This window comes from Lissotriton helveticus, chromosome 4_1, assembly GCF_964261635.1.
Source record: "Lissotriton helveticus chromosome 4_1, aLisHel1.1, whole genome shotgun sequence".
Classification (NCBI taxonomy): Eukaryota; Metazoa; Chordata; class Amphibia; order Caudata; family Salamandridae; genus Lissotriton; species Lissotriton helveticus.
Genome location: NC_136063.1, coordinates 2,026,570,517 through 2,026,594,713, shown reverse-complemented (window position 1 = coordinate 2,026,594,713; position 24,197 = coordinate 2,026,570,517). Strand labels below are relative to the sequence as shown.

General features: G+C 43.7%; 1 protein-coding gene across 1 annotated transcript in view; it reads right to left on the bottom strand.

Annotated features, from left to right (window-relative positions):
* PASD1 (PAS domain containing repressor 1) overlaps window positions 1-24,197 on the bottom strand; it is a 477,069-nt gene that overhangs the window by 5,016 nt on the left and 447,856 nt on the right. Inside the window, exon 18 of the mRNA XM_078685964.1 lies at window positions 17,529-18,025. Within this exon, the coding sequence (XP_078542090.1) occupies window positions 17,529-18,025 (497 nt within the window). The remainder of the gene's footprint in view (window positions 1-17,528; window positions 18,026-24,197) is intronic.

Sequence of the window (24,197 nt, the reverse complement as noted above, 5' to 3'; positions counted from 1 at the left end):
TAATATTGTTTTAGTTAGGTTCTTTTGGCTAATATTATTAGTAATGCTATTCTAATACTAATAATAAGTGTTACAATATAGCAGAAGAGTACAGTGACTTTATACAGATATGAGTGATGTTCTTAGACTGCCTATATTTTGAAGAATACTTTGTTTCGAAATATATTACGGTAAAATTTAATTTGACATTACATATTTGATCAAATTGAAATGAGGATGCATGCTAGCATTTATTGTTGAATTTGTGCCCCACTACGTACATATTATGAGTCATAAGCTAATTAATGGATTTTATTTACTCAAAATATGGTTTAGAAACCCTATGGGCACACCTCCAATGTATGTTACATGGACATAGTTACAGATCCACTAATATTGAGCATAAGGGATGTGTTTCAGTGTCTGTTACAAAAATAATTTATGACCAGGAGATTCTAGAGGGTAGATGGACAATAAGAAAGTAACTATCTAGTATTTCTTGACATTCTGCTTTATTGCCAATCACTGACCTGGCACATATAATTCGACTAAGTGATCAGAGGTTTACCACTTGAATACACAGCATAACTAGGAGGCAAATAAGGAACCTAAGAAAGTATTGCTCTAGGTTTTAATTGTTTTCATCAGGACATTTTCTGTAGCTCTTCAATATTTGGTCTAAGAGTTTCACTTTGGCACCTAAAACAATCAAAATCAGAAAACCAGTAAAGGACATGAACATGGTTTCTATTTTGATTCTTGAACTAACAGTGACCTAAAACTTGGTTTGGGCACGTAAAATATTTAATTCTCGAGCATTATTTACAAAGTAGGCCCATGGTAAGGGACCAACCCTTCCAAATTGATTAATTAATACTGCAGTATGTTTCCAGTACCACGAAATTGTAAGAACGTGGGAACACCAAACGCAATACAAATGCTGGTACCCAGATGTCTAGGTATGCTGTTTCAGCATACAGGTCGAGACAAAACTAGCATAACCAGCCGTTAGTTAATAGACTAGAAAAAAGACATCTTTTCTATTTACTTTTAAATTAATCTTCTTGTTACATGTAAAACTGAAGAAAATTATAGAGTAGTGTAGCTATTCCTTTTTGTTCTCAGTGTAGTGAATATGTGTAAAGTAGCTGATATTCTTATTAAACTGCACTTGTCTGGTAGCAATTTCTAAAACAAACTAAACACTTAAATATAAGCAAAAGATTTGAATTGGAATCGAAAACATTGCTGCTAAATGGTGCTACTGGTGGCCAGATGTCAACTCAATTTTTTTCAAGAACGATAGCTGCAAATCGTTAGGTCATGCCTTAATGTTGAAACCTAGCGGACAGGCGGCTCTCTCCACTGGAGATGTGCGGTGAAGCAAATTCCTGAGAATATTAGACATTTGACAAAAAATGTCCCTCCACATAGAGGAGCATTAAAGTGTTTTGTCTACATACACCCTTATGGCTTGAGGGAAACATTAATGAACTAGATGTATAACAAATTGAAAGAATCAGAACACTGATGAAGATGTCTAATGTACTTTGGACAGCGGGGAAATGTATTACAATTTATAGACTTCTCAGACTTCCAAGCTTAAAATATTTGGAGATAGATCTCAACTAATACATGACTATTCCATTTCTAAACTATTTAGCCAGCCATTTAGAATGGAAAAGACCTTTGTCAGTTTATCTTTACTCCAGAATGGCTGTCAGACACCTACAACCCGTAAACATTTACTTTTGAAGTCTTATCCATTTTTGAGACATTCAAAAAAGTAATTTTTCAAAATTAATGTCTACTCTTCACACTGCTTTGAAGTGGATTCTAATGGCTTGTGCGCTTTGTGAAATCCACAAGTGAGTAAATAATACATAAATAAAAATTCTAAAATTCTCTTGCAATCATACCAAAATGTTTTCTTTTTGTCTTTCCTATGGCATTGTAATAAATGTGAACTTCACATGCATAATATTCAGCAGAACGGTGTCACAGCACGAACATCTGATATGTTTATTTTATAGACTATTTAGTACATGCTTTGAAACTTTTCCAACAGGCAATTAGTCACATTTAATGTTCGCGGTAACGCTTTTAATGCATGGGATTCCAATATAAAATTCCACAAAAAATTAGTAAAAGGGCAACCAAGGTACACCACAAAGACAAGGAAAGAAACAAGGCGTTTCTATGGAAACATATGGTAATTTCTGCCGGCAAATAGGTCTTGATGCAAGCAATATATTTATATGGTACATGAAAACTTTGTAAAATAGGTATTAATTTGAAAATAATCTTCAAAAAGCAGACCAGGTGGGATGATGTGAGAAGACTGTTCTGTAAGTGGAACATCAGAAAGATATTTAAATAAAAAAGACATATTAATGGGAGAAACGATTCACCCAAATTATGTGACTTCAAAGAAACTTCCGTATTCCACCTCAGAACTGAATCGGGCTACAACAATATTGTACCTGGGAGCAGAGTTGGCTTGCTGAACACACTTTATTAGCAGAGCTAAGATGTGCCTTCAAAGAAGAGTGTTGAAAAAAGGAATCTTAATATGAAGTTTGCATTGGAAGTAGTGAATTTAAAAGGCATACACAGGAAAATGATGCATATGAGATATTTTGACAAAGTGCCAATAGTATGTTGAATCTTTATTTATTATTTGAACTTCTAAAGCGCACAGCTACCTCCAACGGTGGTGTCCCGGCGCTAGCGTAGACAGGAGAAGAAGAGGGCCGATAGAGTTTTCAAGCTACTGTATTCTAGGGGAGACTAAAAAGCCAGGTCTTCAAGGGCTTACGGAAAATGAATTCCGATTTGGCCTTTCTAATGTGTTCTGGCATAGAGTTCCACAAAGTCGCAGTATTAACGGAGAAGGACGGTTCTCCTATTCTGGACAATGAAAAACAAGGGATGACAAGGCGTTGAAGATAGTTTGAACTTAGGGTCCTCAGGTATTGAGGGCCGATATCATTGACTGCCCTGTAGGCCAGAGTAAGGGCCTTGAATTCAGTTCTCCTTCTAACAAGCAGCCAATGGAGTCTGTGTAGATTAGGAGAAATGTGATGCCTCATCAGAACATTTCTGATAAGCCTGGCTGCCGCATTTTGTACAGTCTGCAGTTTCCTGACCATATATGCTGGCAGACCCACATACAGACTGTTTGCGTAGTCAAGTTGTGACGTGATCAGCGCATGGACTATCGTTTTTCTGCAGTCCATGGGTAGGAAGTGAAGGAATCCCCGTAGGGCCCTCATCTGCAAAAAACAGGACGAGGAGACTTGGGCTATCTGGGTCTTACATGACAGAGTGGTATCCTTTTTGAAACCCAGATTCCTTGCCGACGGCACTGGGAGGGGAGGGGGTTTGAGCTCTGCAGGTCATGAGAGGTCAGATAAAGGTGGGGGGCTGATTAAAAAATAGTAACTCTGTTTTTCTGTGTTCAGCTTTAGGGAATTAGTTGTCATCCATGCTGAAATGTCCAGAAGACATTGCCTATAGTTTGAAAAAGTGGCTGTGTGTCATCAGCATAGGAGATAGTTTAGGAAGAAGGGGACCCCTATATAAAATGATTAAAAATACAATACAAACAAACAGGAAGCAGTAGATATGGCAGATGATGGAGGCAATGCGGTATTAACTAATAGTTAACTAATCATCTGCCATATCTACTGCTTCCTGTTTGTTTGTATTGTATTTTTAATAATGTTTGCACATGAATTGTAATCAACTTTATAAGAAAAAAGCAGAAAACAAAATAAGAAAGTATCTAATAAAAAAAGACTATAAAATATACATATGAATAATAAAATGAATAACTGAATTATCACATGGGTTGTTAGTCTATACTATGTTGGGCAATATTCATTTGTGTCTTTTAGATATATTGTCTTGTATCTTTACTTTTTTGCACTTGGCTATAGACTGTTTTCAAATTATCAGCATAGGAGATAACATCGACACCGTATTGCTTTACCAGAGGGGCGAGGGGGGACAGATAAACATTAAAAAGGGTTGGGCTAACAGCCGAACCCTGAGGTACTCCACAAATCAGAGGGGGAGAAATGGAAGTACATGGTATTATCCGAATTCTCTGGGAGCGTCCTTCAAGAAAGGAACTAAACCAGGCTAAGGTGGTCCCTGTCACTCCCAACTGCCTAAGCCTGTCTAAGAGGATCTTGTGAGACACAGTGTTGAATGCTGCTGACAAGTCTAATAGCACCAGCATTGCATAGCTCCCCCTATCCATTGTCTCCCGGACAGTTTCTGCTAATTCAAGTAGTGCTATCTCAGTGCTTAATCCTGCTCTGAATCCAGACTTACTATCGTGAAGTAGTTTATTAGAGTCAAGAAACTTTGATAGTTGTTTCTGCACTTCTTTTTCAAGAAGCTTAGCTGGTGCTGACAGGAGGGAGATTGGTCTGAAATTGTTCAATATTGCAGTATCTGCATTCTCCTTCTTGAGGATTGGCTGAACCACAGCAGTTTTCCAAATGCTTGAATAGATGCCCGTTTCCAGTGAGGTATTCCATAGTTGCTGTAGAGCAGGACTGACCAGAGGTGCTAGCATTTAAAAAAACCTGTCCAGGCATGGGTCAAGTGGAGACCCAGATTTAATCATTTCCAAATGCTTAAAAGATGTGTCCGGGTCAAGAGGACTAAATTCTGATCATGTATTTGTTGAGGGGAGAGACAGTTTGATAGTACTGTCTCAGGAAATGCGGTATAAAGGTCTTGGATCTTTTCCTGAAAACAGACCGAAAGATCCTCACAGAGAGCGACAGAAGGGACTATAGTGCTTTTCATAGTTTCTGGTTTAACAAACCCTTGGACAATAATAAAAACTTCCCTGGTAGAATTGTCTGATGCTTTGATTAGCTATGTGGTCCCTAATAGTATTACATTTTAATTTGTGAAATTGTTTTATTGCTTTCCTGTATATACTTTTTGCCTCAGGATTGTAAGTTTGGTGCCACACCCGCTCAAATTTTTCTAAGCGGCTTTTTTGCTGAGCGGAGTTCTTGCATGAACCAAGGGGCGGAGGGTTTGTTTCTAGCCAATTTTGTTACTTTCATGGGGGCTATTTCATCTAGGGCTTAAGAGACCCAGTTGTTAAAGATTACGGCAAGACTGTTTGGGTCTCCGGTAGATATAAAGGGGTATTCGCTAATACCGGGCCTCGTACTTCTGGAGTAACTTTCCTCCAGTCTCTTCTGACTTTTCGTTCGAGTTTCCTAACATTGTGTTTAGAGGGGTTAGTTAGATGGAAAGGAATGAGGCTGTGGTCTGACCATATGAGGAAAATAGGGTCCTCAGTTGTTAGAGTGAGGATGTTAGAAAAGATGAGGTCCAACGTATGGCCAGCCAGGTGTGTGGGTTTATGGACCAGTTGTTTCAATCCTGTCAATGTCTCTGCTAGTTGGGTGGCCATAGGACATAGACCATTGTCCATATGGATATTGAAATCTGCCAAGACTATGAAGTTGGTATATTTTAGTGAGAGGTCAGCTATCCTGTCACATTATTCCTATAACTCAGCGGGCTTAGATACAGGTGGCCTGTAGATCAACATTCCCACAATAGTGAAGGTGGGGGAGATTGTAATATTAAAGGAGAATGCTTCCAACAGGTCAGTATGTTTGACCTTTTTGTGTGAAATCTCCCAGTTGTTCCTTATGATTACTGCAAGTCCACCCCCCACTTTATTACCCCCGATTTTCTGTGACTATTTTATAGCCACTCTGGATGGCCATCATGATATCGGAGTTAGAGCTCGCTCTCAACCAGGTTTCCGTCAGGAAAATAAGATCCCAAGTATTAGATTCTAGCAAGAGCCAAATATTATCTGAATGCTTTGGCAGAGATATGCAACTGATTAGACCGGCTTTAATTTTGGTAATTTACCTATTGCTAGGGATTGGTAATTCTGAAAGGCTAAGCCATGCAGATAGCAAACACTTCTCAAACAAAAAAGCGGTAAACTAGCAACTAAAATGTCACAATTTTAGGAAAGTAATTAAATATCAAACATGTGCTTTAAAAACAAACAAAACAGAACTACTTTTTAACCCCGTCACCAAAACCTAATGGGAACTGGGGAGAAAGAGGAGAAGGCCTAATCTTGGTCCATATGAAAAGCCCTAATCCATCCAATGGCACGGCCCTGGATATCATCTTTAGAGAGTCAATTCATCAAAATAGAGTGATCAGTGGTATTAAAGGCATAAGAGAGTTGCCTATGGTTGGGAGACTGATGCATAGAAAATGTTGAAACTTTGTTACAACATTACCTAGATTGAAGTCACAACGCCGGGAAGCAGAAGTACTGTCTACATAGGCATCTTCACTGGCAGATAGTACTCAAAGTTAGCTTAACGTCTGCAGCCTAATTAACCCACTAATGTGGGCTTTTCCAGTTACATGCAAGTGGAGCAATTAAGATGAGCAACTACTGTTTACTAAAATGTGGCTCTACACTATCACCACCTTGCAGCCACACATCCTGCACCTCTCATAGTCCTCAGAATCGCATGGCCTTGTACCTGGTGAACAGGCTGTTCCATTTTCTGTATATTCCCTGAGAGGTTTACTGCAATTATTGAAACAAAATAGATGGAAGACTGCAATGAGCAATAGTTGGGATGCAGAAGAGTAAGTCAGCTGCACAGTCATGGAAGTGGAGCACAACTCATGAACAAAGTGGTGATGATCCATCTCCATGTTTGTGCAGCCCAATTCCTCTTCTGCAGCCAAAGTCTGTTGCTCACAACTCAGTTTTTGTTTTTCTACAGGGAGTGGCCCTATGCCCGGACCAACTACAATGGTTCTTCTGCCTGTGGTGAGGTGTCAAGTGGAAAGCCACCATTAAGAATCCAACTCCTGAGATGCTAATGGGGAATTCACCAGGGGGTAAAGTGCCTCCTACCTGTTCGAGGGATAGGAGGCATTGACCACTCTTTAGGGAATACACAATTCATGGCTTACTCATGAGACGGTCGATAAGCTTACTAAATTATTAAATAATTTATATTCTGGAATCTTATAGGGAAATCTTTTTTTTTTGTAACTTTTTTATTATAATAAAGAAACATAGAAAAAACAGACAAGGCAATATAACAGTAGTACATCAATCGGGCGAGTGCTCAAGGAGAACGGGAGATACACCATAGTATGATACAGGAGTTGTTGTACACAGATGACGGGGCTGGAAGCAGGAAACACAAAATCAAGAACAATATACGCAATACTAGATCAGGAATGTCGGGTCAGGGAGACAGGGGGGACTAGAGATCTCCGTGAGAGGGGGCGTACATATATCTCCCCGGTACGAGTTCCATTGATTCAAATTTCCCCCCATTTTCTGGGTCTGCCTCTCGCCACATATACAGTCTTCTCTCTAAACATGCACCAGTCCATGTTCTCTTTCCAGGCCGTCACTGTGGGGGGCCTTTGGGACCCCCAAAGCTGTGCAATGTCTCTCTTAGCAATCATATTACCAAGGGTAGTCCATCGTAGCTGCGACACATCATAGTCATTTGGCCCCCATACATTCAGCAAACATCGTCGGGCCTCTGGCAACATCACAACACCTGTTACTTCATTCATCACCTCATGTATACGGTTCCAGAAGAGCACCATCTCAGGACATTCCCAAATTATGTGGAGAAAGGTACCAAGCAGACCACAACCACGCCTACACAAGCCATCGGTCGAATAGCCCATATGGATCAGGCGGGGGCCGGTAACATAAATCCGATGAAGGATTTTAAGCTGGACCAGGTGGAGACGAGCCGGGATTGCGACCTCCTTGGGAGAGGAGATCGCAGATTGCCAGTCCTCGTCGTCTAATTCAATACCATCTGCAATCCAGGTTGCCCTAAGGTGCTCGAGCAAGCTCGAGCGATCATTGATCATCTTTTTGTAGATCAAAGAAATAGTGCTATCCGGCACATGACCATCTAATATACGATCTTCGAGGGGGGAGGATTCCGGAACGTCGCTACCCACGGGGAAAACCGAATTCATCGCGTGGCGAACTTGAGCATAGCGAAAGAATTCCCTATCGCCTAGCTCATATTCCGCCTGTAGTTCTGCGAAAGTCTTTATCCTGCCCTTAACCCAGAGATCACGCACTTTACTGATGCCAATCATATCCCATTTCTCGAATCCTTTCGTTCGCCACAGGCAACCCAGTCTCGCAGAAGCATAAAGCGGAGTCGCGCGGGTCAATCGATCCCTCCAGCCCATTGCCGCAGTCGCACTATGCCACACTCGTACAGCTATCCTCGTGGGACCCAAAAGCTGTAAGCGAGAGGATCCAGAATAGAGCGCCCTGTTATAGTCTCCCCCCGGTAACAGCCATCTATCCATTTCAAACGCTGGATTCAACACCGGGCCATACATCCCGTGGTTAATTGCAGCAAGCTGGGAAGCCCAATAATACCGCCTGATATCCGGAAGTGCTATACCGCCGTCATACCAGGGAAGCGTTAACTTTGGAAGAGCAATATGCGAATGCCCGCCCCATATCAATTGCCTCTGTAAGGATTCTATCTCTCGGAAGTACCTCGACGGAATCACATCAAATGTATTCTGGAGTGCATATAAAAACCTCGGTAAGGACATCATTTTAAAAAGAGCCGCTCGCCCTAGTGGAGACAACGGTAATTTACGCCAAATCACCACGTCCGATCGTAAACGTTGAAGCGGGGGAAGTAGTTCACGCTCGTAGCGGACCGCGGGGTCCAATGATATAAAAACTCCCAGATATTTAAAACCAGACTGCGACACCTGGATAGGACATCCACGCGGCAGGAGGGGGACGCCACCAGCGAGCACGTATATATGAGACTTGGTCCAGTTAATGACGAGGCCAGAATTTTCCCGGAACGAGTTAAGCACGTCGAACAATACATTTAGCGATTTTTGAGGCTACGTGAGGTACAGCAAAATATCGTCCGCATATAGCGATATGCGGTCCTCAAAGTTCAGAGTCCAGTGTATACCGCTCATCGAGGGCTTCCACTGTAGCCAGGCAGCAAGAGGTTCCAAAGCGAGGGAAAAGAGAAGCGGAGACAGAGGGCAACCCTGCCGCGTGCCTCTCCCAAGAACAAAGGGCCCGGAGACCCGGCCATTTACCACAACCTGTGCCAGTGGTGTCTCATACAGAAGTTTTACCCAACTAATAAACCCAGCGCCAAAACCAAACTTTGCAAGTGCAGCCCAAAGATACGGCCATTCGAATGTATCAAAGGCCATCGTGGCATCCAGGGACGCCAAGATGGCCGGTTTATTTATTTATTTATTTATTATTACATTTCTTAAGCGCTCAGCTACCCGTAGGTTTCCCGGCGCTGGGAGTATAAAACAGTATACCAAATGAGGAGTGGGTCAAATCAGCGGTCTTACATATTGAAACGCTAGGTCTTGATTCCCCTACGGAAAGTAAGGAAGCACATTTCAGAACGCAGAGGGGGGGGTAAAGAGTTCCAAAGAGAGGGAGCCAGCAGAGAAAATGAGCGGCCGCCCATTTTTGCTCTCTTGATGCGTGGTATCCTGAACTTATTCTGGGTGGTAGACCTAAGTGTGCGCGGTGGAAGATATTGCTGCACCAGAGTAGATAAGTAAAAAGGAGCTTTTCCGGTCATGATTTTATGCATGAAACATAGTGCCTTAAATTTGACCCTGCTCTCGATCCGCAGCCAGTGTAGGTTCACGCAGTGACGTCGCCCTCGCGAGAACACCATGCAAGCGTCGCAAATTCAAGGCTGTGTTACGATTTGGGATGAAGCCAGACTGATCCGGATGGATCAGTACACTGACTACTTTTATCAGGCGGTTTGCGAGCAGCTTGGCAAGAATCTTAGGCTCAGCATTTACGAGTGAGATAGGCCTGTAGGACTCACAGCGGTCCCGTGGCTTCCCCTCCTTATGGATCACCACAATGGTCGCAAGGCGCTGATCACGAGGAAGGGAGCCAGCTTCCCGCGCTGCCAAAAACATATCTCGGAGATATGGCGCTAGCGTGTCAGGGCGCAGCTTATACAGTTCGATGGGAAGACCATTAGGGCCCAGAGCCTTTCCGGAGCGAATAGAGCGCACTGCGAGAGCTACCTCGTCAATTGAGGGTGCAGCATCCAACCAGTCCCTGTCGGACTCAGACAAGCAAGACAACGCGATATCCCTTAGCAACAAATGAGAATCCTCCTCGGGCCTATCAGATACCGGAGAATAAACTTCTCGGAAATAAGCAGCAAAGCATTCAACAATGTCAACCGGTCGGTCACTCGCATACCATCAGATCTCTCAATCACTGGAATCACACGGCTTGCTCTCTCCTTTCTATCCAACCAAGCAATCAATTTCCCTGCCTTATCGCCCACATCATACAATCGTCCCTGCTGTTCCCTACTCATCATCTTAGCTGCGTCGGTAACCAAATTCTTATATTCAAGTTGCTTGAGACTGAGGATGTGAAGCATGTCTCGGGTAACATTCCGCGCCAAGGCACTCTCCAACTCAGTAATTTCAGTCTCAAGACGGACAACTGCCTCATTTCTACTTTTCTTAGCACACCCAATTAACGACAATGCTTGTCCCCGGATGACCGTCTTAAACGCTTCCCACAGCGAGACAGGCGAAGACACAGACCCCACATTTTCTGCGAAGTACAGATCCAATGACTTAATCAGTTCAGTACGGGTTTTGGGGTTGTGAAGATACCATGGATTAATCGGGGCCACTCTCCCTTCAGCACCTATATTCATATTTATCTGAAACCATAGAGGGGAGTGGTCCGATATACCTCGAGCTAGATGTCTAATCTCCCCAATTGACGAAGACTGGGCAGCCGGTATCAGGATATCATCCAATCTAGAAAGACTACCATGTGCGCCTGAGTGAAAAGTGTACTGCGCTTGTTCTGGATGCATCAACCTCCAACAATCCACGAGACCCAACGATTCTAAAAATTCACCCAACTAAGATTGTGCACTCGTGAGGTCTCTGGGGGGATAGCGATCCTCCCTCCCGGAGACAACTGAATTAAAATCACCACCCAGTATCAGGACACCATCTGGGAGACCCAAAACAACTCGTCACAAGTCTGCAAATGTAGTGGTTTGCAAGCCAGGTGGGACGTACACCGATATCAGTGAGATAGTTTTCCCCTCCCAACTGCCTGTGAGTGCAACATATCGCCCCCTAGCGTCCAAAACTATGTCATCGATTTCCAGGGGAAGAGAAGTCCTGACCAAGATACCTACCCCATCTAGAACTAGAGGTGGACCCAGAGTGAGCAGCGAGACGATATCCCCGCCTGTTCAGAGCGTAGCAAGCATTTCCAATCAAATGAGTCTCTTGCAGTAGCACAACATCAGGGGAAAGGTGTCGCAACATCTGCAAGACCACCACTCTCTTTATCCGGTCTCCCAACCCATTCACATTCCAGCACAGCAGTTTCAACCCCCTACCCCCCATCCGAACCCACGATGATCTCCCACCTCATAACGAGCATCACACCAAAGTCCAAAGTCGTAACAGTTTGTTGCCTTGTAGAAGAAAGAAAATGAAACACTCCCAACATACTTACCCCCTTCCCCCCAACAATACCCCAGCGCAACTCCCCCACCCTGCACCCCTGCATAACCTCAAAAGCCACCCCAACTTGCAGTGTGCCTGTTGCCCTAGCAAAAAACTAATCTACACAAAGAAACCCAGAGGAGGAAAGGGTCCCTCATTCCCCGCCGCCTCCGGGGATGCACTTAAAGGCAGACGATCACAGAAGTCAGCAAGCCACAGCTGTCCATTGTGTTCATTGTCCGGGACTCGGGCGCCATTGTTCATTCTTGTTCCAATAGTCCCCCTTCAGCACTACCTGTTTGTTCCCTGCGATCGCGACGGGTAGGCAACGTATCTAGCCAGTCACTCACTCCCTCCGGGCGATCAAAAAAGAGTGTCCGATCCTCATATTCCACATGCAGCCGGGCCGGGAACAGCATCGCATACTTCAAGTCCATATCCCTGAGATGCCTCTTCACCCCCTGAAATCCCATTCTTTGCTTCTGGACGGACTGGGAAAAATCCGGATAAAAGTTCACTATGGTGTTTTCGAACTGCATAGGACCACCCGTCCGCGCAGCCTGCAAAATGGCGTCCCGGTCTCTGAAGTTAAAAATTCTGGCGATGATCGGCCGCGGGGGGAAACCTGGCTTCGCTTGTCCTCCCGGCACTCTGTGTGCGCGTTCCACCGCAAAGAATTTACTCAGTCCCTTGGGGGTGAGGTGATTGAGGATGAGGTCTTCGACACGAAGATCAGTGGACAGTGATCCAGAGTTCTACGGGACCCCAATAATACGCACGTTATTGCGCCTTGCACGGCCCTCAAAATCCTCCAGTCGACGAGCAAAGAAATCATTGGCGGATCTCAAGTTGCACACCTCCGTTTGCATGTCGGACATGTCTATCGTGAGGCTGGAGGTCTTCAAATCTAGAGATTTGACCTTTTCATTTGTCTTCGCCAAATCCGTTCTGATAAGATTAACGTTGATGGCCACCGTGTCTAGCTTCAGGGCCAGGGCCTCGTATTGCTGGCCAATAGATGTCTTGATGCCAGCAATGGCGCTCATGACGTCTTGTAACGTTAGATCCGCCGACACAGTAGGGTCATCAGTCACCTCTTCCCGGACCTTCGGTGTGCCACCGGGGGATCATGTAGGATGAGTGTAACGGTCCATAACATTCGTTTGGGTTGCACCTCCTCGGAAGGTGGTCTTGGCTTTCCGTTTTTTACCCTCTGGCTTGCCTGTCATGGCGGGCTGGGTGCCCCGGAGGGGCGCTTGAGATCTGGTCCAAATGGCTCCTCAGAGTTCACCCACGGGATAACCAAAGGCAGATAAAAGCCAATGTAATTCCACAGCCAAGCACTCGCCGGCCCCAGGCCCAGGTAATGAGCACGGGAGCCAGCTGCGCCCAGTGTCTGTCTCGGTGAGGAGGATCGCCAGGCAGCAAAAACGAAACCGAAAGTTAATTCGGGCCGTGGTCTGGACCCCTTTAGCCGGTGTTGTTGAATTACTGCCCGGGTACAGCCGCGACTCAAGGTCCAGGTAGCTCCACGGGGGTAGGCCTCAAAAGTGCAGGACGGCGTAGCTCAGGAACCCGAAGTCCAAATCAATTCCTGAAAGCAGCTAGTACATCAGCTGGGCTGCGCCCTCAATAACCCATCTTCGGAATCAGGATATTATTCAGGATAAATGCGGGAGGCGGCGAGGGTCTCGGGAGCCCTTTGCTCACGCGGCCATCTCGGATGCGCGCTAAGCTCCTCCCTCTTTTAGGGAAATTGACTCAATGCTTGATACTGAATGATCAGGTAGGTAACTGTGTAGCTTACTCTACTAGGGGTGCCCGAGGAAAATTAACCACAACTGTTGGACAAAGGGATCAGACAAGCAGCTGGCATGTGTTTGAAAGAGATTTCTATTCTGTTTATACAGTTAAGCTCCTTTGTCCATTGGTCACTGGAAGGGCAGTTGGTTTATCATGTTCCTAATGTGTAAGGGGTGTCTGTTCGTTAGGTGGAGATCTACTCTCTGGAAGTTATTCAACCAGATTAATCGATGTTGGGTTTAGGGATTTAGTGGCTTTGCTGTGCTCATCATTGCGGGTTTTTCTTGCCAACAGAGGTTATTTTATCTGCTTGATAGCTAGTGATGTTATTGTTTAGGGTTGTGTGAATAATGCACAGACATTTGAATATTGATCAGGTCATGGGTGCTGCCCAGTGGGCTACAGATTAGCTGCCACTGCCTTTAGACATACTTTTCTGGCAGTACCAATGTGTACCAGCTGCAGGCAGTGTAGGTCAGAATCACCAAAGCCTAAGAACTGGGAAATGCATGTCTGCTCTGAAGATAACAAGGTGCAGTGTATCTATTTTCAAGTGTTTTGGTGAAGTATGGGATTTGTATTTGTGCTAGCAGTTTCATGGCGCCAAAGCAAGGGTCAGTGGATTTTATGATCAGGGGATGTGGTGGGTTCAGGAGGGAACCTGGAGTTAAGTAGCACTTCAATTTATATTGCCAGTCAACTAATACCTAGAAAATTATTAATTTGTGTGTGTGTGTGTGTGTGTGTGTGTATATAATATATAATGTTTTGCAGATTTGTGTAGGCCTAAGTGCCACTGAGCACTTTACAAGAGAACCAGATGTTACTTACTTTTAGCACAGGGATATAACGTGATTGTGCCCAGAATCTCAGGATGTTAAGCCAAAGTCAGGATTCAAACCAGTTCCAAAGTTGGCATCTGTAGCCACCTGGCCACATCCCCGCCCTTATGTTGAGGTTTGTGGGTTGTTGAGAGGAATTAAGAGTAGTGCTTATTCAGGGAAAGTACCCATTTCAAGATACTGATGAAGCAATTGACTAAGACTCAATTGAGCTACTGTTTTAGAGATCTACCTGATCAGCTAGTTTGGAATTAGCTCTGCTGATTTCAGTTAAATTAGGGCATCTGTGTATCATTTTAGCCTACTTTCGTGTGCTTTGTAATATGTGAATCTTATGGCTAAAGATAGCCAAATGGTCAAGGATGAAGATTCTGTTCATTCAGTTTCAAAAATAATTGGAGTACATTTTTACATTAGGTGGACATTTTTGGCACATGCTAGTATCCTAGTCATCTTTCTGCCACTGTTACTGCGGAGGATTGCTCGCCAGAGCGTGAATTACAAATAAGGCGAGCAGTTTTGGTTTGCCATGTGGCGTACCCTTAACTAGGGTAAGAAAGAATTTATTTTTAATATTGTAATTCGACTGTATAATTACATGCAATGTGGTTAGCAGAATAGCAACTGTTTTTTAAAATGATATCATTAAAATGAATGTTTTTTATACTTATTTTGCTTTCTGATGTTTCCTTTGCTTCCTTGTTCTCCTTGATCAATTGCCTAGGACGTTTTTCACTTGTACCCTTAACTAGGTTCACTCAAAGTGGGCCAGGACAGTGCGTTGTATTACACTAAAAACTGCTCTGTTTTCAACACATGCCTGAAGTCTGACAATTTGTGCCTCTGCTGAGGAGAGTGCATGAATTAAAGACAGGGCTGCAGTTGAAACCTAGCTTCATAATTAACTAAAGGTGAACAAGTCTCTGTTTAAAGAGGTGATAGGCATCACCCGGCAGGTGGGTGCAGTGTGTTATTGCATCCGCATGCAAGGGACATTTGAAGGGTGGTCCCTATGACCCACTTTCCATGTTTTCAAGAGGTTCCCTGAGGGGGTACGCTGACTATGCCCTACCTCATATGTGGTACAAAAGGGGGTGGTGATGGACGGAGCATCTGAACCAATCAAACACTCACACCCAGTCAAAAGATCTGGGTTTGATCCATCACCGTTCTTTAGCCCACTCTGCCACCCCAGTTCAGACATGGCCATATGCTACCTCTTATGTGGAACATAGTCCGTGCGCCTTCTGACTACTACTTTGCCAGTGTGCCTGCATCTGTAATACATTATAGCCCTAAAGGGCCCACTCATTTGAATAGGGCCATGATCCCATGCAAATAAGGGACGGTCTCTGGTGCTTAGGTCAGTGTGCCATTGTAATGCCTATAAAAGGGGAGCGTAAGAAATAGGTGCAAATGTATGTTGCTCCTCCAGGACTGTTTCTGGCATATGGCTTGATGTATAAAGATCTGTTATTCAGTACCAAAATGCCCTTGGGTGAACATGCGCTTTACAAATTCACATGTTATGTTATACTGTTCGGGAGCATATGTAGGGCAGCAAAGAGGCTCAAGGAAATACACAACTTGTTTACATTTTCATTGAGATGCGGCAAATTTTTGTGAATTCCAATTAACATAACATTGTTCACAAATCGTAGGAGAAAATGTACTGTGTACATTTCTGACTTAGCAGAGAAGTTCCTCATTGCATGTTCTTTTCAGAATTGTATAATGTTAAGTACAAGCATGTAGTTACTCGTTTTACACTAAATTTTATTTGGGTTATTTTAAAGGCCCACATCTGACATAAGAGTCACTATAACACTGTGCACAGTGTCTTGATGGTCGCAAGCCTGCGATTCCCAAAAGCACAAGTCACAATGAACTAAATGCATGTCAGAACATTCTTACATGTATGGTATTCATACGTGTTGTGATATATTTTCCAGCGTCCACATTACATGTATAGGTAGTGTGGCCGGACGTCCCGGTTTTTAAACATCTTTCTCACCAAAAGGCTGTACTTTGCACACATGCCCCTGTTTCAAAGAGGGTCCACTCATTTTCTAAGCCAGACAAATCTTAATTTGCAGCAGTATAGAATTAGTTAGTGTCCTTATCAGAAAGCAATTCGATTAACAGAGGTGATGTTATGTGAAAAAGATGCATTTAATTTCCCCTTTGTGATTTATTGTCGTCTTTTTTCTAAGTTGGTGGGTGCTGTCAATTGGTTATTCTCTGCTAAATCACTGGGAATTATCCTCGATAAAAACCTTAACATGCAGAAACACATCAGCAGCGCAACAAAAGGAGCAACTTATCAAATGAATATCCTAAGAAAACTCAAACCCTTCCTCCCCGCAAATGACCTCAAACTTGCTGTTCAAGTTCTAGTACTCCCCATAATTGAATATGGGAGTGCTGCCTTTTGAGGGCTCCCCAAATCGATGACGGCCCCCCTAAGAGCCTTCATTAACTCAGCTGCTAGACTCATCACTGGCTCCAAAAGAAACTGCCACATCTCCCCAGACTTAAGAGTCCTCAATTGGTTACATTTTGAAGCTAGAGTTCAACTGAAAATCGCATGCATGACACACAAGGCTATTCAACACAATTTTCCGAGCTACCTGGCACAGAAAATGGTACTATCTTGTGGCAATAGATACTCCAGAAGCGCTAATAACTTTCTACTAAAACCACAATGATTTCTAAGAAGAAAACATACCATCGGGCCTTCTCTGGGATTGCCCCAAGGTTTTGGAATGCACTACCTCCTTAATCCAGATGGAATCCCTCCACTCTATTGTTCAAAAAAGAAGTGAAAGCTATTCTCTTGTCCAAGTTCATATGAACTATGTTTACATGCTGTCATTCTTTGTACGATGTGCTCCGATCATAACTATTTTTTGTTTCTATCTGTAATTTGAGTTTTATTTGCTATATCTGCTTGTAAAGCTCTCTGATACCCGCAAGGGTCTTGCCGTGCTACATAAAACCTTCAAAATAAATGCCTCAGGTACCTGCAAGATACTATTTCTGTGACTATGTATCTGTTACGTCCCGGTTTTTTCTTATTAAAATCTGGTCAACCTATCTCTAGTTCTTTGGTGCAAAATAGATGTGCCTGGTTGAACACACAGACATGATTTCGTACACTTTTTATGAGACCTCTATAATTGAAAAGGAAGTTGGTTCGATTTCAAAACCTAAACCTAATTGTTTTGTGTTTTATTGTTCAGTATTTCAAATGGCAGTGACCTCAAAACACTGTAAATATAAAGACAAATATTGAAATATACATACCTCAGCTGCCTATCTTGACTGTAATCAGATGTCTGTTGTCTGTTGTTTATGTCCGTTGGTACCTGAGCCGCAACTGTGATAGGATGAGTCTGTGAGAACATCATGGCATTGTTGTAAAGTGGCAAGGCTATACTTGTGTGAGTCTGAATAGGTAGCACTGTTTGCTGAGTCTGATTGCCTCTCATTACATGCTGGTGCTGTTGTGGTTGCTGGTGCTGTTGAATCTGTTGGTGCTGTTGCTGCTGTTGTTGTTGGTGCTGTTGCTGCTGCTGTTGCTTTTGCTGCTGTTGTTGGTGCTGCTGTTTCTGTTGTTGGTGTCTAAGTTGTTGCTGTTGTTGATGGAGTTGTGGCTGCTTGTGCTGCTGCTGCTGTTGATGCTGATGTTGTTGCTGTTGCTGATGCAGGTGCTGCTGCTGAGGGTGCTGCTGTTGCTGCTGGGGAAGCTGCTGCAGCTGTTGCGGTTGCTTCTGCGGTTGTTGGAGCTGATGTTGCTGATGCTGGTTATGATTCTACATTTGTTGTATAGAATAAAAATGCATAAATGATTATGAAATATGTCAAAAATAACTAATTGATTGAATGAGTTTTATCAAACACTACACAATGTACCAAACCACCCTAGGATCCTAGCTATTTCCATGCCATCTATGTAACCTTCACATATATCAACAAAAGATAAATATGCAGGCACTAACTACCAGGAGAGGGTGAGATTGTAATATACTTTAACAATATTTATTTTTGCACTGAAGAAAATATTCATAACATTAATATTTTGCAATGAGCAGTTGTCGGGCTTCAGTTTAAGCCTTATGATGCGTATGCCATCACATAAAGAAACACTTGTCAGCCGTTTCGCTCTGTTATTTGAGCTGAAACCTCAACCATCAAGAAAGTCTAGCGATGCAGAAGGGAGAGGCTTATTGTGGGAAATGTCAGCTCTATAAGTTCTTCCAAATGTAAAGTGAACCTTCAAAGGCACACATCGGTCTACAGCTGGGATGCATGCAAAGGGAAGCTGCTGCCTGTACTTTGTGATAATGAGCATTGTGACAAGGAGATGCATGACATTTGTAAAATGTACAGGGATACAGAAGATGAAACTGATAAAAAGAGTGCAGGATACAGAATGACTTAAATGTGAATTTTAGCAACTTGCAACTAGATTGATGTGGTCTCTGAAATGCAGACAGAAGCCCTGATTGAAAGTTGAGTGGAGTGATATCCCCAGGTGGTATACTGCTCTGCCCAACTAATCCTAATCCCAACTAAAACTAATCCCAACTAATCCCCTTTTAAGGTATGAAGGGGGCATGTAACTATCCCCCTGATAGGTCACATCCTCCGCTTCTCTCCAGCTAGCCCCAGCGCTTCTCAAAGCAGGTGTGAAATGACAGAGTTAACTCCCATGGCAACAGGAATGCTGTGTGGAATCTGACTCAGATGAGCCAGTTCCGCCCATTATAACAACATCAATTCATAGACCGTGGATTTAGGTGCAGAAATACTGGCTGGACATGTACATCTAGCCACCCAGTATCTTTGCACCTAAATCCACCCTACTCCTAATCCACTTCTGCACACGTTTCATTTCAGGGAACTCAAAGACAGACACAGGTTTAAGCAGCAGAGGGGGGTGCTAAGGCAATCTGACTTCACTCTACAGTCTCGGCAAAGTTGTGTGAAAGTGTGGATGGAGATATGCAGGCAGCAGGGCGAAGAAAATGAGTGCTTAAACAACCACAAGTGGGCAAGAGCGATATGATCACATGTATATGGAGGCTAGGGTGCCGGCAACAAGACTGATGGGACTGCGTGGAGGGCAGGAGGCTCAAAGGATATGGGGTGTATAACGGTATTTCGCAAAATAAAACACGAGAAGGAAAATACAAAAGGGGTCCTTAGGGAAAGAAGTTGAGGTAAATGTAGGGCAAGAACAAGAAGGGCTTAGGTGAGTTACAGTAATAGGAGGGACAGGGGGCAATTGTGTGTGGTAAATTCGTTACTAATCTTTATCTAAAAGTTATAAATAAAAGAAAAATGATATAACATGGGCAGACATAAAAGAGAGTTATTTAGTGACTTCTAGTTACCATCAACCACCTAGCCATGAATGAGGGAAGTTCTCATCTATAGCACTAAAGTAGTTAATACTATGGTAGTGTTGGGGGTGGCGGGTGTCTCTGGTCATGCAATCTGACTGCAGTCATTATTACATTCATATGATGAGCTGGTGAATGTTCAAATGATCTGCTAAATCAAGTTCATATGTTGCATCAGCGGTTCTTTAGATTGTCCATGTTTGTGTAGTTTTGAAATCACAAACCTGTCCCAAAGGGACTAGTTAGATAAAAGCGGACTCTTCTTTGAACCAGTAACTTCTAGTTTTTTGCACAGATTGCAAGTCCTAGCTGGTGAGGGTAACCCTACATTATTGGGTTCGTTTTTCTCTTCATAATACATGACATATTCCAAAAAAAGCGGTTCGGAAGGACTGACTCACACGGATCAACAGTGAATGTTTTATTATAATGGTGTATGAGGTTGCAACGGTGGTGGCTCTCAAGTTTCTGAATTTTTTATTTAAAGTGTGCCAGCTCTGCATGCAGCGAAACTGACGAAGTTTAAAAAAATGGTATGAATAGAGACCCTGCAACAGGATGTTTCCCACTACTATTCATAGTTGGGAGTGATTTCTTTACTTACTAGTAATCTTCATTACCCCGATTAGGTCCTCTTCGTCCCAGTCATTACATAGTGAGGGCGGCCCTGCCCTCGACAGGCACATATCACGTTAGTATTTTTTTAATGTCCATTGAATGGACAAAAACTCTGCCCTGCTCTCCCTCTTCTTGTAAGTACACAAGCAAGATGAAAATGTGGGGTGATAAAATCACTGGTAAGTAAAGAAGTCATTACCCCCTCATGTGGTCCTCCTCGTTCAGTCATTACACAGTGAGGAAATCACGAGCCAGAGACAAAAGAAAGGTTTGCACTGACACAAATGTATTCATAAAAGAAAATAAATGACTGCATTGCAGTGGCCAAAATCATTTTATGATTAAAATTACTGGGCATGGAATCATCAATATCCAATCGATAATGTTCAACAAAAGTATCAAATGATGGCCAGTAAGCAACCCTACAGATTTCCTGGATCCACACCACCCACCTCCGCACAGGATGCTAAGATCGATCTAGTGGCTCTGCCCTGGCAGAAGAAGGAGGTACCAGATCAAGAAAAGCTTAAGCCTGACATTTAGCTTGTTGTTCCCAGAGATTCAAGATAAAAGTCATCACCACTTTGCCTTTATGAACATTCCCAAAGGAGATAAATAAAGATTGAGAAAGACAAAAAAATAACCAAGCATCTCTAATGACTGCCTCTCAAGAAACACGCCATCAATGTTAGACTCTGGAGATGACTGAATGATAGAAAAAGAAACTGCAGATGTGATGGAATAAACAGGAGTTTGATAAACTGGTTCCAAGACAACTTGTGAAGCAATGGAAACCATGGGCAATGAGGCCAAAACTGGGCAATCAGAGTCACCAATACCCTCTCCTCCTAACTCTCAAAAGAATCCTCGGGAGAAGGGGAATTGGAGGAAATGCATAAATCAGGCTTGTTCGCCAAGGAAAGGACAAGGCATCCACCACCCAAGCCCCCTGGTTGATTTCTTCATTTGTTCCCGAGTAAATAATTGGAAGCATCACATTGGAGCTGTTGGCAAACAGGTCCATCCAAGGGGACACCCACGTGAGACAAATCTGGTTAAACAGACCCTTCGTCAGAAGGAAAGAGACCTAAGAGGACATATTGCGGCTCAGACAATCTGCAAGGAAGTTGAGCTCCCTTTGGATGTAGACTGCTGTGAAAGACCAAAGATGGATTTCCACCCAAGCACATATCTGAGATGCCAGGAAATTCAAATGAAGATAACTGGTCCCCCTGCCAATTGAGGTAGCAGCGAGCCACCTGGTTGTCCTTGCGTCCCATCAGACAATGACCCTGAAGGAGGGACTGAAAGAATTGGACTGTCTGCCACACTGCAGTCAATGCCCTCCAGCTGGAAGAATGGCAACTGTCCTCCTTTGACCATGGACCCTGAGACTCCAATTCTCCCACTGTCGCACTCCATCTCTGCTGGCTGACATCTCTCATGAGCAACAGAGGAGGGGAAGCAGAAAAGGAACGCTGCGAGTCAAGTTTGCAGAATTCAGCTACCATTCATGGCCTTAACCGTCCCTGGTGAGGAAGGGACTGGATAGTTGTACTGACCTGATTCTGGGCTTCAATTGGCCAACAAATGATTTGCAAGGGGCTTTAAAGGAAAACAATACCAAGGAAACACAGCTGTGGTCTCTGCTAGTAACCCCTGAAGCTAAAGCCAGAAACAGGTTGGAGCAGAAGACAGAGTCATCAGTGATTGAAAAGTGGACTGAAGTACACAACTCCTGTACGCAGGAAGAAACAACTTGACTTGCTGCATGTTGAAAAGAGTGCCAATAAACAGTCTCTGTTGAGAAGGCATCGGATGGCACTTGCCAAAGTTGATCTTGAAACCCAGAGACTGCAAAAAAGTTGTTGTTGACACTGCCTCCTGGCCTTCAGGAAAGAAGAACCACATATTAGCCAATCATCAATATAAGTGAATGAAGAAAACCCTTTGAGCTGCAGCACAGCTACGCCAAGGGCTAATACCTTGGTGAAGGTCCGGGGTGCCGTCGACATACCAAATTGCAATGCCTGAAACTGAAAGGGGACTCCCTTGCACCAAGAACCTGAGAACCTGATGACTAGGGGATAAATAGGGACTGGGAAATAATAGGCATCTTTAAGTTAGAGGGTTGACAAATAATTGCCTCAGTGAATGAAGGGAATGATTCCCTGCAGAGAGATTATCCTGAAAGAGACCAACTGAACAAACTTGTCAGGAATTTTAGGTCCTGAACAGGCCCCCTTGTGGACTAAAAACAGAATGGAATATAGACTGAGACCCTCCTTGCCTGGAGGAACTTCGACCACTGCCTTCTTCAAAAGCAACTTTTCCACCCCTTCCAGGAAAACAGCTCTTTTTTTGTGTATTCCCTGTAGCACGGACCATTGGTGGAGGAGGATGATCATGAAAAGGAATCCTATACCCTTTCAAAACAAGTAATAGAACCCATTGGTCCGAAACAAACAGCATCCAATGCTCGGGAAACAAAATAAAACAAGACCATACTGCCATATAGAAATTTCCCACCTGGTTGCCACTGGGAGGAAGGCTGGGAAGTGGGTTGACCGGACTGGTTCTGTGGTTGGGATTTGTTATTGCCAAATGCGGCCACCGACCTCTGGCCTGGCCACGAAAGGGACGCTTGACATTCTGTGCTTCAAATGACTGCTTCTGGAAAAAAGATATTTCTTCCCAGGATTGAGTTTGAAAGGCTGGAGAATCTTCCCAAGGGCCAAACATTGCAACATTTCTTTCAACTCATCGCCAAAAAGCATGGGACCCAGGAAAGACAACTTCTGTACAACCACTTTCTGATTTGCTTCCAGGGCTTGAACCACATCACACAACATCCAGCCACGTAAGCCTCAACAGAGGACGCGGAAGCCCATAAATTGTCGAAGATGGTAACTGACAGAAACATCGACATGATCTTCTTTTAGCAGAAATTGTGAAGCATAAGTAGCATAAGTGCTAGCCCTGAGACCCAAATTAGCCGCTGCATAGGAGTGCTTCATTGACCCCTTCATCTTTCATTCCACTGGGTCTGATAGCGTTGCATCTTCAGAAGACAAGGAAGAACCAGACGCCATGAAAGGGAGGATACATTTAACTTAAGGGACTGATGGAAAGGAATCCTCAAATTCATTCAAAAGATAACCCTTATTCAGAAAGTGGGGACAATTCTGCTTATCAATATCTTTCCACACTTTGAGAACAATGTTCTTGAAAACGTCATAGTGACAAATGCTGAGGGTAGGCACCACTCTATTGTGCATAAAATCCATCATCAGAGGAAGACTTCTGATCAAAACCCAGGCCCTTCCTCATTTGAACCAGCATGTCTTGAAAAATCTTCCACTGTGCATATTTCCACTTCAGGGAAGTGTACACCTTCTCATTGACATCAATCCTGGCAATTTTTTCCGCTACAGCCTGGCCAATCATCTGCTGCAGTTGGGCTTTTGATATCCATGTGATATCTTCCCTTTACACTTATTCAATATCATGTGCTTTTTAGCACCCTTGCCACACACCAGTGGCATGATGGTAGTCAAATGATTAAAGAAGCAAGGGTTGCTAATAGTAAAACTTCTTATTGATACTGGTTGCCAAGCAATCCAGTCTGCCAAAGAACGAGACTTGGCTGCATTACAACCAGCAGTGCAGCCTTTCATTTCCTGTCACACGCACAAGCGCATCGTGAAATGCCCCAGAGCCCCGCTAGCACTCTCAGGGACTGGACAGCTTGCTTGTGGCATTGATGCAGCTCCCCGCCCCAGCCCAACACATGGGCTGGGAGCACGCCGCAAGCGGAGCTCAACACTCATCAAAACGAGTTCAAGAAACATCAACATGCCGCTCTGCAATGTGCATTCACGAACACCCACGTCCAGTAAGTAGAGACTCCTTACATGAAAATGAGCTCCATAACAGCTGCTCCACACAC